The 16567-nt window shown below is 41.0% G+C and overlaps 1 protein-coding gene across 3 annotated transcripts in view; it reads right to left on the reverse strand.

Moving 5' to 3' along the window:
* cacna1bb (calcium channel, voltage-dependent, N type, alpha 1B subunit, b) overlaps positions 1–16567 on the reverse strand; it is a 219325-nt gene that overhangs the window by 69424 nt on the left and 133334 nt on the right. For 2 of the 3 annotated variants that reach the window (XM_031277458.2, XM_035991390.1), the window contains 8 exons: positions 15950–16022; positions 15556–15673; positions 14486–14553; positions 14181–14287; positions 10955–11017; positions 7268–8014; positions 4979–5184; positions 2750–2879 (listed from right to left, as the gene is read on the reverse strand). In XM_031277458.2, the coding sequence (XP_031133318.1) occupies positions 2750–2879; positions 4979–5184; positions 7268–8014; positions 10955–11017; positions 14181–14287; positions 14486–14553; positions 15556–15673; positions 15950–16022 (1512 nt within the window). Of the gene's footprint in view, positions 1–2749; positions 2880–4978; positions 5185–7267; positions 8015–9742; positions 9785–10954; positions 11018–14180; positions 14288–14485; positions 14554–15555; positions 15674–15949; positions 16023–16567 lie in introns of all 3 variants that reach the window. The other variant, XM_035991388.1, reaches the window with a different exon arrangement.

Consider the following 16567-nt stretch of genomic DNA (forward strand, 5'->3'; position numbering starts at 1 on the left):
TTCACACTACAAACCACCCCAGCGTGCTCTGGAGGCCATGGTCTGAGGCCAACAGAACTACATCATCAGCAGAAAGGAGAACCACTGTAGGCTAGAGTTTAGATTCTCTGCCCGAGCCCGAGCCCGATATTTTACGTCACTATGATCGGGCCGGGCCGGGCCAGGCACTTGATCAAGCATTTGTGCTTTTTTAATCATTACTTTATTAGCCTTATTCGGTGGGGAGCAAGCTATGCCTCTCCAGCTTCTCCCGTAGCTCTGGGTGTAGGCTATGTCCTGCACTGACTTGAGTGTGAGGTAAACTGTGCTACATCGTGTCTCCCCCATCTGCAGCACTGTTGTCGGCCAGTGCGTCAGCATGCAGACCGTAAGGACAGAATTAATTAGGTGATCGAGACAAGAAAGTCTCCTATATGGTTCCAGGGCTTTGATTATGTTGCTGCCTTGATCTGTTACCCACACTATTCGGCTGAGGGAGCTAGAGCTTTTTTTTTAATGTTTCTTCATTCGGATCCATTTGCAATCCATTCCATTCTGAATAAACAAACAGCGCAGTTTACATGCTTAGTCCTTGTTGCATCACCGGTATTTATTAAGATAATTCTAAACAGATTTCTGTAGTTCAAACAACTCGGAATTGTAGTTGAGAACGTCAGTTATAACGGCCCACATATAAAAAAATTGTCAGGTTTAAATCGGGCTCGGGCTCATAATTACAGTTAATGTGTTGGGCCGGGCCAGGCTCGGACACAATGTGCACGGACTCGGGTAGGGTCAGACTTGATTTTTTGGGCCAGATCTAAGCTCTACTGTAGGCACAGCTCTCGATACGGTTATGCAAGGACAGAATGGCAGTTACGTCTGAGAGTTTCAACATGTCCTAACCATATCCCAACCTGATGCGCCAGATGGTTTGTTACACAGAACCATCTGAGAAGCCATCATTGGGAACGGTTTGGAAAAGGGCAGACACTTTCTAAAAAACAGTTGCCTCTCTGTGTCGTCACACACACCTAAACCATGTCCGTAGCTGCCTGTAGCTCCTCACAGTACGCTGATTGGTCCGAACCATGATAGTTTGGACACAAACATCACTTGAAGCCTAAAGATGATTATCGGTGATCTTGTAATATTGCGATTCTCGCATGATATTGCGAGAATACAGCTGCGGTGCAAGGTAAAACATCTTCCAAAATGCAGGAGTTCAAGACCTTGTGGACTACCAGATGTTCCAGCAAGTTTCCTTGTCTCCTGATCCAACTCACAGCAAGGCGGCGATCGTGCCCAATCGGGCGCCTTGCTATTCACACCAGACACGCATTTCACAGCGCCGGTCACAAAGCGATCCTGAGCCTCTCAGCTCTACAGAACGGATTTTCATCATGGGTAAACTTCATAACCTCATGAAATTATAATTTAATGTGTTCATGTCATGTGTGTGTGTGTGTGTGTGTGTGTGTGTGTGTGTGTGTGTGTGTGTGTGTGTGAATGTCACTCTGTCTGTCTCTCTCTCTCTCCGTGTGCCTGATTGCGTGTCTAGCTGTAGACACAGCTGAGAAGTCAAAATCACCTGGGTGTTTTACTTTGAAATTTGTTTGATTTTTGGTAAAGTAGCCAGCTGCACTGTGGCATTCCTGTGTTTGATAACATACCTGGCTTGACATATTCGCTCTGGAGACTTGGAAGAAAAAGAGGAGACACCAAAACAATCGCTGCAGAGCGCAGGCTCTCCGCTCTTGATCGCAGCTGGTGTGAACAGATAGATTGGATAACATGGGCGCCAAAATGAAAATGGCTCTGCTTCACAGCGCTTCCGGGTCCAGTGTATCCCTGGCATCAGCTTTACGTCCCAAGATTTGCGCACACAGAACTAACAATATGAATATGAATATAGCGATCACGCTACAAAGTAATCTAACAGGATGTATGTATATTTGATGGCTGCAATCGGTCTGAAGGCCTTCCTCTCTGAGAGATGCTGTCACACACATCAACACACATTTGGTCAGCCGGAGTCTTATGAGTGTCACAACACCTATCTCCTGAAAATAGGAGAGTCCAGCACCTGTCAGGACTTCAGGATTCCAGAGCAAAGTGCTGTGCTTGCATTTAAGGTCAATTTGATCTCACTGGTGTTGATCAATCTGCTGCACCGGCTGTGTTCCTTTACTACCAGAGAGAGGACAGTCAACATCCTGATAACCACTTTTTGTAGCCAGGGGGTCAGTCCACCCATGTACCCATGGCGCCTGCTGCCCAATGGCAACGCTCCAGACTCCTACATCTAAACAAGTGGTGTTTTCAGATCAATATACATGTTGAAATTGAATATTGCACAGCATCTTTTTTTCTCCATCAATATTATTGATTTTTGTACATTAGCCCACATACAGTATATATGCCTTAATTATGTGATGAAGGTATGTCTGATATACTTCCTGTGGAAATGAGGATGGATTGATGTTCACCACTGGGGATGCAGAAATAAGCAGAACATTTCATGTATAATATACGTATGGCTCTTAGTTTCAAGTATTGTTTTAAAAAGGTGGGTGAATGAAGTCATTTTGGGCAGAAAAATAATGGCCTACATCTACATGAATTCTCCATGTGCTGTTTGTTAGTTTTTTCCATCTTACACGGTAAAACCCTAATGTGTGGGATTTATGAACTTTCTGTCCTAATTTAACCCAAACTATCAATTTTATTTCATGTCACTCCTCACAGTCACCTCACGGCCATGACTTACGGGTTTGTTTGCCCGAAGATGAACATGGAGCTGTAGGGAAGGATCTGCCGAGGCCCATTAGCTGCCTCCTCCTCCTCCAGGTCTTTCTTCTCATCACTGAGTCGGAAGTTGTCGCAGTCGATATTGTTCACTGGTGTGGAAAAATAAACACATTCATTAGCTCAAAGAAGCACAAACATTAGTAAAAACTGAGGTTGGATTCAAAATGCAGGCTCTGGTCTATATAGTTCTTTTATGATTGTATTTTCTTCCTGCATCCATACAAATGTTTAATCAATAACAATAAATTAGATTAATTAGATTAAATAATAATAAATTAGACATTTCTCTTATGATGGTGGTTGCAGTGTCAAGACTAAGCATGACAAATATGAAAATCTTGGTACTACTTACTAAAACAAACTCACATTTCTTGAGTAAAAATTAGGCCACCGTTGTGTACAGCAGTCATCATGAACAGCTATAGTATTTTTAAACTAGTGGCATTAGTTAACATTCACGTTTTTCTTTAGAAATGGGCATAGTTAAAGATGCAGTAGGTAACACTTATAAAACTAACTTTCTGTCATATTTGCTGAAACTGACCCTATGTTCGAGTAGAACTACATTAAGCAAGCAGGGTAAGCAAGCTCCTCTGGCTGCACCTACAGCCTGTAGTGCAATTTGCAAAAATACACAGCTCCCTGTTCAGATGCACCAATCAGGGCAGGGGGGGTGTCTAAGGGCGTTTTCACACATACCTTATTTGGTCCGGACTTTCGGACTTTTTAGTTTGATCCGAACCAAAATTACAGGTGTCAAACATACCCCGGACCACAGTCCGGATCAAAAGACTAAATTTTGGTCCGATAAAAAGAAGTGGTCTCGGTCCGGACCAAACTGAACCATGGTCCGGTTCGTTTATAGTGTGAAAGCATTTTTTGGATGGTTCGAACTTTCGGACCAAATACAAGGAGCTCTGGCAGGCTCTCCTTGTGTTACAAGACCGGGGAAGCTCCTTTAAGGAATAGCTTGGTGCTTAGTGTGTAGGGTACATGAGAGCGTGACGGTGAATGTGCTCAGAGCAGACAGCTGTCGGCTATCAGAGCTGAGAATACATCAGCATTTTATTTGTTAAGTGGTAGTAAATGTACAGTGTAGGTTTCCATTTGTCTCTGAATAAATTCTCCAGAAAGAAAGTTCCTGTGTCTTGCTTCTCAACATCACAACAAAACAAAAAGAGCCGCGGCAGTAGGGGAGAGCAGCAGTTAGTTGAAAAAACTCTGACACAGAGAGAGGATACGAGAGGATAGAAGCCCGTCTACAAACCAAGAAAAGTATCAAGTATCTGGAGACGCAGCTCATGTATGTAATGACGGCAGGACGTAGTTTTGTCACCTATAGATCTTTAGTGCGCTTGCATAACTGCAGTGTGAAACCAAAACTTACCGGATCAAATGTATACAATGTAACAAAAACATGAACCTTGGTCTGGACCTTGGTTTGGACTTTCATGTGTGAAAACGCCCTAACTGCGTGTCGATCACTGCTCATGCACATGCATTAATTCTCCCTTGTGGGGGGAGGGGCTTAGGAGACCGTTTTGGGCTTTAGCAGAAAGGGGGGAGGGACTCAGAAGTTGTTGATGTTCAATTTTTTTGGCTAAGTCCTGGATCTTCACAATCCTACCTACAGCACCTTTACATTTGTATTCTTTTTTTTAGATTACAAAAGTAATAATTATTAGTAAGCATTATTAGCAAACCTTAGCATGCTAACACACTAAGCTAAAATGGTGAACAACATGAACATGGTAAACATTATACCTGCTGCTTAGCATCGGCATGTTAGCATTGTCACTGTGAGCATGCTGATATTAGCATTTACCCCAAGGCATTGCTGTGCCAAAGTACAGCGTCACAGAGCCACTAGCATGGATGTAGACTGTTAGTCTTGTTTGTCAGTTAATTACATTGTTCTTATTTTGGCACATTCGGACATGACCCCTATTGTTTATGATAACATTTTACTCATTAATTTCTTTGCTGAGATCTGGAGCTGTGGTGAAATTCTTAATTAGCCTTAATTACCCCTAATGACTCTGCTGTAAAGTGATGAATAGTGAAAAAAAAAGTATAATAAGATGTTTTAATCATACAGTATAACTGATACAATGATGTCCAAAAACTTCAAAAAGCTGAACTTTCCTTCAACCTTCCCAGTCCTTCCTCAATTGTTGTGTGTACTCACTGGGTATGATGGTGGTTTCCCCAGGCGGGGCAGTGATGGTGACAGGAATGTGGATGGCGTTGCTGTTGAGACCGGCCTGGCTGGCCCTGGTGGAGTTCTTCTGGTTGTCAGCATCCTCTTGCTTTTCTCCAAGACTCAGGCTACTTTGCATTAGCTGCTGAGGACTGGAGGCGAGGCCGTCCTCCTCAGCATCTGACTGCCTCTCCCTGAGGAAAGAGATGTGTGTGTTATCACAGGCATCATTGTACGTTGCTCTCAGGGTGTTTCATTTGCCAGCGTTTTTGGCCAAATGAGATCCATATGAGAGCGTTTTTCTGTCCTCCTGGGAAACAGACCACAATTTATCTGACAGCAAACTAGAAGTAGGTGTGTACTGCTATCCACACACAAGTTATATGGTGTTTATGTATAGAGATAAACTGATGCAAATAATAAATCATTCTTACTTCTTCTTACACAGTGTCTTGGAATATAAAATGAAAGTCTAAAAAAACCCACTGGAGAATAAATTAAGCCCAGTCAGACACATAACAGGCCAATCAGAGAGCTGTAGCGAGTGTTTAGATGTTATGACATGCCGCTGTACTCCATGAACTAATATTCAAAACAGGCAAAGAAGATATCAAATAAAATGAAGCAAGACTTTGCAACTGCAGGCCCGTTTTCTAACCTCAAATGTATTACTCACTATAAAGCTGCATTGATGGGACCTGCAGATTCAGCTGATAATTTTCTGTAAGTTTATCACAATGAGCGATCCCTTTTACATTGCCATTCTATATATTGTCAAACTATTGAGTATATATATAGCTTTTAAGAGACACGTCAATTATCTATTATACAGCTAACTTGAAATGAGGTGTGTCTCTAGCTAATTTATCCATTGCCCTGCCACACCACAACAACAATGCACAGAGCTTTACAAGCCAAGCAACACAGCAGCAATGAAGTTGCTGTGTAAAATGTCAAAAGTAAAACACACAAACCAAGTTGTTAATGAAAGGACAGTGTTTTCTTTTAAATCAACTCTATTGTATATAGTTTATAGTAACTGTGAATAGTTGAATATATAGGATGACAGTAGGCCTCCACAATACTGGAAAAAACTGACATTGCGATTTTTTTTTTTTTTACTGCGATATATATATATTGCGATATGAAAAAAAGACAAATTTTTACAACATGACATAAATAGCTCTATTTGGAAATAATAAATCATTATCAACTACTGCATCTACATAAAAAATAAAAATGAAAAAGGAAATGTTCTTATGTGAACCATTCTTTGTTGAACTTTAATGCTTTACAAAAACCAAAGCAAGTAAGCACTGTGACTACTCTTCTGAAGTGATTTTGGAGAGGGAAATTAGGAAGAAATACACTGGTTGATTGACATGACACCATTGTATTCATATAATACTATCAATCCAGGCTAAAGTGAATGATATTAATAATGCATGCATGTTGCTTCCTCTAAATTTCAGGTTGTGGTCGACTAGCGGGGCCTGCTTTGGTTGGTTGATAAATTGATCAACATAGATTGTGATTGGTGGTTGGCTGTGCATGCAGAGCTTGCATGTCACGCACTTGCAACAAACTGTGTATCCAAGAACAATTAAATCAGTGGAAATTACGTTATTTCAGACACAGACTGCTGTTAGATTAGTGTTAGGTTTCCAGCGTCGCGGCTCCAAACCTTAATGTTAGTTGGGACAGACGCCTTGTTTCTTTAGGCTAACTATATTAGCTTTAGCCTGGCTGGTAGCAGCTTTCTGTGGTGAAAAATGGCCGGGAGATGTCGTGATTACTTTGCATTAATCAGGTGATTTAGTTTGTCTTTGCAGCGTACATAAAAAACTGACTACTGTAGCTTCACTACCCATGGAAAAGCATGTGCATCACTATGTCAGCAGCAGCTGCAGCTTACGGTACTTTTCTACACACAGGAGAGCCTCACTTCCCATAACAAACCCCGTCGGACTAACGTTACGTCACACCTGTCTGACCACCTGTCTTAAAGGGGAAGGGTCAGCCGGTAACAATCATGTAAAAGGAGAACGGTGAAAGTTTACTGTTCTATCAAGCAGCAAAAAAGTTTTAGCGTCAACATCGCAACGTCCTGCGATGTGACTATCGTGCATGCTCACATCGCGATGTAGACGAAACAAAATATCGTGCAGCCTAGACAACAGTCAGAATATAGTAAGGCCATTGTATAGTCACCAACAACATCAGACATACAAACAAACCATCCAAAACATTGATACAAAGTAACATCTGCAGTTTTACCTGTGGCCTTTGGTTCCATTCTTGTTCCTCTTACAGTCGTCTCCATCCAGTGTAGACTGAGCTCTGACCATACGAGAGCAGCGCCCCTTCCTCTCTCCATTACTATCTCCTCCTCCTCCCCCCTTCCCCCTGCGCTCTCCCTGCGCACCATTCCCTATCATCCCATTCCCCTCTTTTGGTGGACGATGGGAGTGATGGTGGTGGTGCCCTCTTTCTTCTCCTCCTCGGAAGTCATTGACCTCCTCCTCAGGGGAGCCTGCCTGGTGATGGTGCCTGTGTCCCTGCCCTCCATCGCGGCTGTGGCTACTCTCCCCTCTCCTCTCTCTTATCTGGGCACTGTCTGTGTTATGATCTCTGCTCCGGCTGTGATGGGCGTGGGGCCTCCCTCCCCGGCCTTCGCCTCCCTCCCTGCTCTCCCCGTTCCTGTCGCGGTGCCTGTGATGCTTCCTGGAGTGCGTGTGGAAGTTGTCACCCGTCGAGTCATGCCGGAGATCCCCTGCCTCATCCCGTCCTCCTTCAGGAGACCTGCTGGGTTTTTCGCCGTTCTTGGCCTCCACCACGAGCGGCCGGTCCAGGTGAGTCTTCATGTCAGGGTGCAAGTGGAGGGCGGAGGACATCTGGAGGCGCTCCTCAGGGTCGAGCTCGTTGAACAAAGCCTCGCTGCTCGCCCTCATGTTGTGTCTCCTCAGCTGGTTGGTCCTCTGCTCCCACACTGACATGGCCTTTGCTGACCGCTGCTGCTCCTTACTGCAAACAGGAATCAAACCCACAGAGAGCGATCATGGGAGAAGGAAAAACAATGACGTACAAACATTTTTTTACTTTGAGTTCTTTTTCGTATGGATGAACATCACCATCCACAGTTTCATCCATAGCCACCATAATCATCCATAATCTAATTCTACTCATCAAGTCCCTAATTAGGAAAAGTAAGTAATAAGGAACCAGACACGAGGTGGTCTATGGATGTGTCAGTACAAATGTCCAACATGGTAAAGCTTTCACTTACCATGCTTGAGGGTTATACTGTATGAAGAAAGTAGTTTACATCCTCCATAACAAAATATGATTATTTGTAATTTCCAGACACCTAAGATAGTAAAATGTATCTATTGCAAAGGGTTGTTACATGCTCTTGTCATGACATGATCTGATAGATGGGGAAAAGGCAAAGGACAAATCATCTCGACAGTGTTTTCACACATGCTTTACAAGGTTTTCCTATGACTCGTACAAACAAACTGAATGCAGAGCAAGCTTTCCATGGACTAAAACAGATGCATATACTATTTCATATACTTAAGGAAACCACATTTTGTTGAAATTAAAAGATTGATCTAACAAAAGTTTCTTTCAATACTTGATTCAATGTATAAAATGATGATGATCAGAGGTGAGTCTTTAAAACCAAACAGTCTAATTCGTCCTTCCAAAACACTCCTCAAACTGTCAGGAATTTATTCCAGAATTCACAACAGATCATTTGGCCCATGAAAGTGGTTGCTGTTATTGTTCCTCATGTCCATACTAGCCCAAAAGAATTCCCTTCTTAATGCGATTTTAATAGAAGCTTAGGAACAAAATCCACCGTTCTCGGTAGTGCAAAAATGCAGTTATTACAAGTATTCAGCAGTTAAACAAATCATATCTTCCAAAGTTAGTCTTTTTAGTATGAAATTCCCTCTATGTGTTTCTACAGACCGTTTGCTTGCTAAGCCATGTCAGAGGGAATTATGCCCTAATAATACCCACTTAATTTGTCGAACTCCGCTGAACTTTAGAATTCACTTTTGCACAGGACTGTGGATTCGGTCCTTATCTTCTACACTGATATTTTCAACTGCTGTTTGTGTCCCGTGTGACAAAAAGTCAATGCTGACTTTTAAAAAAAAATATGTAACGTACTTAACTTGCATACATAACCTACTTATTTGAGCCCAAACCATGATCCTTTCCTAACCTAAACAAGTTGTTGTGTTGCCTAAACATAAATTGTTTCTGTGGTGCCGGCAGGTAAGATTGTTTATGTCAACACACCTCTATTATTTTGGATTTACAGCAGCTGTCAAAAGTTGGAATTGCCTGACACGTCATGTGGCAAACCTTGCTAATCTGGCATGCAAGTAAACTGAAACTGAAAAATCATTTTTCAAATTCTGTTTGACTCAGGTCATGTGTAAATGGGGCAGGCATGACCAACATGCTATGGGTGATGGTTATTGCCGACATGTATCGTCTTTAACAAGCGGATTCCTGACTGGAGAAGAATATGGTGAGAGATCACATTAAATGGTTGAAAAATGTCCTTTTTTGAACATGAGTTTTTCTAAAGACATCATAAACCATCAATCATTTGATGTGTCCTCATTTCCATCTATCATATATGAAGGCACTGCATACTGTGCCTGTGCAGTATGACTCATTTACATAAGGATTTATGGGTTAGTTAAGTTTGTTCCATCTGGTCACCTGTACCTCAAGATTCGCCGGGCGGGGGAGGAGTAGACAGAATAACTCCTAAAAGACAGACAGAAGACACAGAGAACACAGGACAGGTATCCACATACAGGTGAGCTACGGACATACAGGTAGTGTTTAAATGTTCACAGAAAGGAAAGTGAGGGATGTAAAACTGAGGGGATAGGAGCATTATTTTGTGAGATATATTACCTAAGAAAGCACATGCACACACTGAGAAAAGCAATGTCAAAGAAATGATAGTCCCTTCTAGTAATGCATTTGTGTTATCTTAAACAGGTGAGGTGTTAAATAAGCGTCTCTGGCCTTCCTTTAATCGATTGAGACAACAGATCGCCCGACAGGAGAGCAAACTTACAGCTGGAGGTTGCGTTTAATTGTGGCCGCGGCTCATATTGTCTTTGTAAAGTGATGTCTTGGGGTCTGCGATAACAAACAGACTGGAAATGTCAAACTGCCTGCGGTGATGGCAACGCTCAGAGAAATTAAACATTTATACACAAATTATTCACATCAGAGAGCACAGAGCGGAAGATGAATTACTGTAGGCGCCAACACAGAGGAGCTGCAACCATCAACAAAGTGTACACAGTGGTTGCTTAAGACCAGAGTGTGTTGTAAGGACGTCCAGACTGGCCTCATATAGATTTAATGTTGTTATTGTTCCATTTCATGTAATGTTTTTCTACTCTGTGAGGCACTTTGTGATGGCTTTTTTTTTTCTTTTTTTCATAAGAATCATAAATACATTTCACTTTACCAGTAATGAAGACATTTAGTCTTTTGAAGGAGCGACAAGGGGAGGAGAGGAGAGGAAAGGAGAGGTAACAAGGAAAGGAGAGGAAAAAGGAGAAGAAAAGAGGGGACAGGAAACATGCAGGAAAAAAGAAAGGAAGAAGAAACAAAGAAAGTGGAGGGGAGAGGAGAAGAGAGGGAAGAAGAGAAGACGAGGAGAGTAAACAAGTAAAAGAGAGGACAGAAGATAATGAGGAAAAAACGCAGGTGATAACCAGAAAAAAAGGAGACAAGAACAGTTATGGAATGGGAGATGAGAGGAGGAAACAAGGAGAAGAAATGAGAAGAAACAAGGAGAAGAGACAAGGGGAAGAGACAAGAGGAGAGCAGCCGAGGAAAGGAGAGGAGTGGAGGAGAGGAGACAAAGGAGAGAAGACGAGGAGGAGAATATTGTAACAGAGAGTGATAACTCACGCTGACTGAATGCTGTTGATGGACGACCTGCGAGAGTGTGCATCTCGAGTTTGCTTTACAAAACTGTACATGCAGAACAAAAACAAAAGAAAAATGAGACACAAATCTGAAGGGGACAGGTGGACTGTCAGTCTGTCTGTCCACCTGTCCCCTTATGTCTTACAATAAAGGACTAAACTGTGCAACTACGTTAAAAACACAACAGCAACAAAAGCGTGTTACTCAGCATAATGAGGACACAAAACTGAAACTGAAAATAGTTCAAGAGTTTCTAAAAGCAGTTCAGGAGTTTCATTCCAAAAAAAACAAAAGCACAGGTTACTACTATTGAAATTATGTAAGAGATGTAAAAAATGTAAGAGTTTTACATACATTTAGATTGTAAAATCACTTCTAATGAGGGGATTTAAAAAAAAAAAGGCTAAAGTCATTTTGTAATGAAACCCTGTCCCTGAAACAGCACTTAATTAAAAATAAAACTCACTCGCTATAGTGTTACCACACTGTTCAATGTATATATTAAAGTACTCTTAGAACACTGAATGTAATGCACAAGATCACATAATAACAGTAACGTTAATGACAGTGAAAAGGGGAAAGATATGAAGTTAGCTAGTCTGAATCAACAGATGTACATTGCTGGGATAAAGCCTGACATCTCGCTTGTCAGATGTCCCTCCCCTTCCGTTCCACTATCTCCACTATCTATTTCGCAACGGCACCCAAGGCAGTTGTGATTGGTTTAAAGAAATACAGACAAGCCAGAGCCTTTTCCCCCTTTGCCATAATAGATAAGCAGTGTAGCCACACCATACTCCAGCACTGACACAGCACTGTGGAGATGGGTCTGGCAATGTGTACCTAGAAGTTAGCTAACCAGTGATTTAGCTACAGAGCTGGATTGGGTCGCATCATAAGACTGAATAGCTAGTCCCTCCTACTCTAAATTCTTTGTGACTACTAACTAGTTTCAAACTAGTGATTTGATAAATCAGGTTGCACCATAAAATTGTAAGAAATGTTTTAATAGCTAACGTTAGTAACGTTAAAGACTTCAGGAATGTGTGCAGCAAATCGGTTACTAGCTCTGTCCAAGAGCAATGAACTAGCTAGCTATATAACGTTATGTAAACAGGAAGTCAGTGTAGCATCCCAAGCTAGCATAACTTCCAAAAATTAAATTTTTACATGCACAAATTATATATCAGTGTAAATGTACGTTACGTATTACTCTGTTTCATTTGTATCTGCCTAGCTACGTGTAGAAATAAGTGTGTTTCAGAGTAATTAACGTTAGTATTCATACAGTTTAGCTAGCTAGCTAGCTAGCTAAGTGGAAAATGTTTTCTAACTATGTAAGGTTAACGTTAGCTATGTGACGTTAACGTTATGTCAACTAACTTAACTTTACTCTTAGCATATCGTTTTGTGATTTGATGTAGGTTTTATTATTTTTGTAAAATGTAATAAAAAAAGTAAAGTTTTAAAATATTATTAAACAGAATTTGGACTGTATTCCTTACCTCTTTTAATCTTCACTCTTAACGGGTCACGTGTTAGTAAGCTAACGTTAACATTAGCTAACATTAGCTAATGTTAGTATTATCAGTTGGTTCAGTTAGCTAAAGACATTACACAACAGTTAACGTTACAGCTGGCAGTAATTGGGAGTAATTAGTAACAACTAATAATTAATACATTTTGTCATGTGTAAACCTCCACTTTATAAACACTACGTCAGCTCCTGAACATTGTGCAAACTCTAACCTAACGCTATTTCTTCTCTTAAAGTGCTCATATTATGCTCATTTTCAGGTTCATAATTGTATTTAGAGGTTGCACCAGAATAGGTTTATGTGGTTTAATTTTCAGAAAACACCATATATTTGTTGTACTGCACATTGCTGCAGCTCCTCTTTTCATCCTGTGTGTTGAGCTCTCTGTTTTAGCTACAGAGTGAGGCATCTCACTTCTGTACCATCTTTGTTGGGAGTCACACATGCGCAGTAAGTACTGCTAGCTTGTCAGTTGCAGAGTATGAAGGAGTGCCATGCTAGCAGCTAGGCGAGCATTATAACGTGTGTTACAAAGTGACGCACGTTCGTCACGGAAGTAAATGCTGGACTACAATTGAGCTGTTTGGAGCAGTATGTGAACAGTGTTTTCTCTGGAAGATGGTAAGTCCCTTTGGGGTGGACTTTGGGCTTTTTCACTTTGTAAACCTACAACATGCACAAAAAAGATATATAACACAATAAAGAAAAGGGAAAAAGCCAAAAAGCATAATATGAGCACAATACATTCATGAATTTCTTACCGAGAAGGATGGCAATTAAGAGGCGAGTGCGAGGTGAACATAATCACATCATCTGGTGTGAGCAAAATGCACTTAACTGAACAGATGGGTATCAAAACAAAGCATATTTTAACCTCCAACATTACATATTGCAGCTATAAATCACTGATAAAGATGAAAACGCGTCGTGTTAACACCAGCTTCCTCTTGAGACACTTATAATTTCAGTGTTAATCTAGGCTCTAAAAATTGGTGGAATTTGGAGGCGCAATTCATTTCCGCACTGACACAGGACCCCATACCTGTCAATCACAGGTGGTGGTGGAGAGGGGGCGGGTCAGAAGTTTTTGCATCACAGGAGCTATCTGGGTATATAAAGTCATCCCCGTCATTATCATATTAGAGAGGATGGGAACTTCTGACAGTGAAGATGTGAAATGAAGGTTTTCTTCTATCTTGTTCATATGACTCATGTTACATTTTTCTGGTAGTTTAACATAACTTGAATTACATTTTGCCACCAAAGTGGCAAAAACATGTAGATTTTGTCTTTAACAGGGAAATAGGCTTGTGTTAATTAATAAATAAATAATAATAATAATAATAAAAAAAGAAAGTAAAGACCACTGGTGAATACTAACATACATTGCTGATTGAAGCATCCTTAATTGTTTCTACTACTGTATTGACAAAGGTATAGACAATGGAGTGTAGGCTAATAAACGAGGCAACACCACAGGAGCGCTCCCATAGTAGGAATAAATGAGAAGTCTAGACAGTACATAAAACACAGTGCGTACGTACACAGACATTACAGACTGAGAGGGAAGAACATACAGAAGGACAACACACTGATAGACAAAGCGACATGTATCTCCAGTGTGGGTGAACAGAGCTGCTGTCAGAGGAGAGAGATGCCGGGGAACTTACGTAGCGATTGAGATGTTGGCTGCTGACATTGGGCTGACTTCCTTCACCTCCAAAGCCTTCTGCAGGGCAAGCTTCTTATTGGCTGCCTCCTCCTGCTCCTCTTCATCCTTTAGCCAGTGAGAACCAAGACATCTAATTATGCTTAATGAAAATACATTACAACATGGTGATGCTGTGTGCACAAGCCAGGCTTGTTTGCTGGTTTGACATGTTTCACTGTAAAGTAGAACAAAAAAAGTACATTTATATTGCTGTGTTACTAATGCATCTTCAAATACAACATCAGACAGTCTGACCGAGCCTACCTTAGTCAGTTCCTGTGCATTTGCGAGGTTATCGACAGCGATAGCCAAGAAGACATTCAGCAGGGTGTCTGAATAACAACAGGACTCAGGAGAAAGTACAGGAGTACAGTATCTTTCGATGAAATATGCAACATCTTTTTTCCCATTAAACTAGAAGCAGGGCCTACAAAATGTGATTTTGTTCATCTACGAGTCTGCCTGTAAAAGTCAGGCCAATATTTTGGTCCCAAGCAGTGTATTTCAACAACTGCATTTTAAGGACCGTATTTATTGAGCGTAACAGATCAGTAGGCTACTAAAACTTTGGAAATAACTCTGATCTGATTTTAAAGATTCTTTGGCATTTCCTCTCATGCCTCCCTCAAAACAAATAGTTTCAGCTCCACAACTGATGAACAAAACTTCAGTACATGTATGCTGTTTCAATACTGTTTGTAAGTGTGCTGTAATGATCACTGCAGTCTCTGGTGGGGCTTTAAACTTGTAGTATGTGTCCCAGTTCCATAAGACATTAGAGCTGGGTGATATGGAGAAAATCAAATATCACGATATTTATGACCAAATACATCAATGTCGATATTGTGGCTATATTGTAGGGTTGACTATTGGTGCTTTCACAAAATATTAACACAATGAGAGTTTTGTTAAATAATCACCAATAATGTGGATACAATGAGTTAAGTTGGTAAAGGAAAACAGTAAAACAGCTAGTAAGTCTGGTAAGTTCAGAAAGGTACATCACTTTACTAGACAACACTTATGTCATAACACGATAATACGATATCCAAAAACCCTAAGACGATATCTAGTCTTATAATCAATGTTGATATAATATTGATATATCGCCCAGCCCTATAAGAAATTGAAACCAAGTTTCTAATTCTAGAGAATGAGAAAGAAATTGCTAGATTTTGAGTGTGTTGTTGAACGACACCATTTCCCGTCAACGCCATCAAGGAAATGGAGAAAATGAGCACCAATTTCGACCCAAAACCATTTACACATTTCAATCCTGCTCCTTCTGACCCGGACGCACTGCAGCTTGAATAACAATATATCAAAGAGGATACAGTTTCCGAAGAGCGTCAGGACAATGAAGTAGACGGAAGAGAACATGCCACGGCGAACGCCCCCGTGAGACTCGATCCCGTGGTACATCACGGCGTTCCAGTCCTCGCCAGTCAGAATCTGAGGAAGACAAGAGATTCAGAATGATACCGGGGACACCGGCGGGTTGTAAAGCCCCCTGCAAATCTCAGACTATAGAATTAAATAACTTTACAGAGTCAGGGGTTATGAGCACATACTAATTGAAGGATTATCAGCGAGCTCATAAGGGGACAGAAGGTACACAGACCAGTCATCCACTCTAATTAAAATGAAATCTTTCTTTTTCTATGAACTCAACATTCTCTCATTTTCTCTGGCGGTGTGAAGTGCACCTGGAAGTCTGGAGTGTCTCACCTGGAACACAGTGAGGATGGCTGCCGGGAAGGTATCAAAGTTTGTTGTTGGCGTCTCATCTTCAAAGTTGAACCTAAAAGAATCAGAAACACATCATTATAAAGAGAGAAAAATCCCAAATAATAAAACTGTAGTCCCAGTCAGAGCTTAATGGTATCTACCTGCAGTTCAGGAGGAGATACAAGGAAAGGTACATGTATTCATTTTAAAAGGAAAGGTACATTTATTAATTTTTAAATAAAAAAATAAAGAAACCACTTGGATTAATAGTTAGGAGCGTGTGGCTGAACTGTCTAAGCATCAGTACATGTTTCTCATGAGAAACATGACAACTAAAAAACTGACACAGTCACACCTTGAATCACAGCTGCACCATTTCTTCCTTCTCTCGTTGTCTTTAACACTTTTATGGTCAACTGTCAATCCACAATTCCCCCCCACAGAGTTGTACTTCTATACTTGTGAGGATCTTTACAGGCATAAACAACCCTGCCTCCTAAAAAAGTACGTTCCCATACAAGGAAACTGCATTCTCAATTACGTTTTTAGGGAAACATATTTTCCAGTGACTGGTGCCAGTTGTAAAACGGTCGCTGTTTTAAACATGTGGTTAATGTT

This window comes from Sander lucioperca, chromosome 14 (assembly GCF_008315115.2).
Source record: "Sander lucioperca isolate FBNREF2018 chromosome 14, SLUC_FBN_1.2, whole genome shotgun sequence".
NCBI classification, from domain to species: Eukaryota; Metazoa; Chordata; class Actinopteri; order Perciformes; family Percidae; genus Sander; species Sander lucioperca.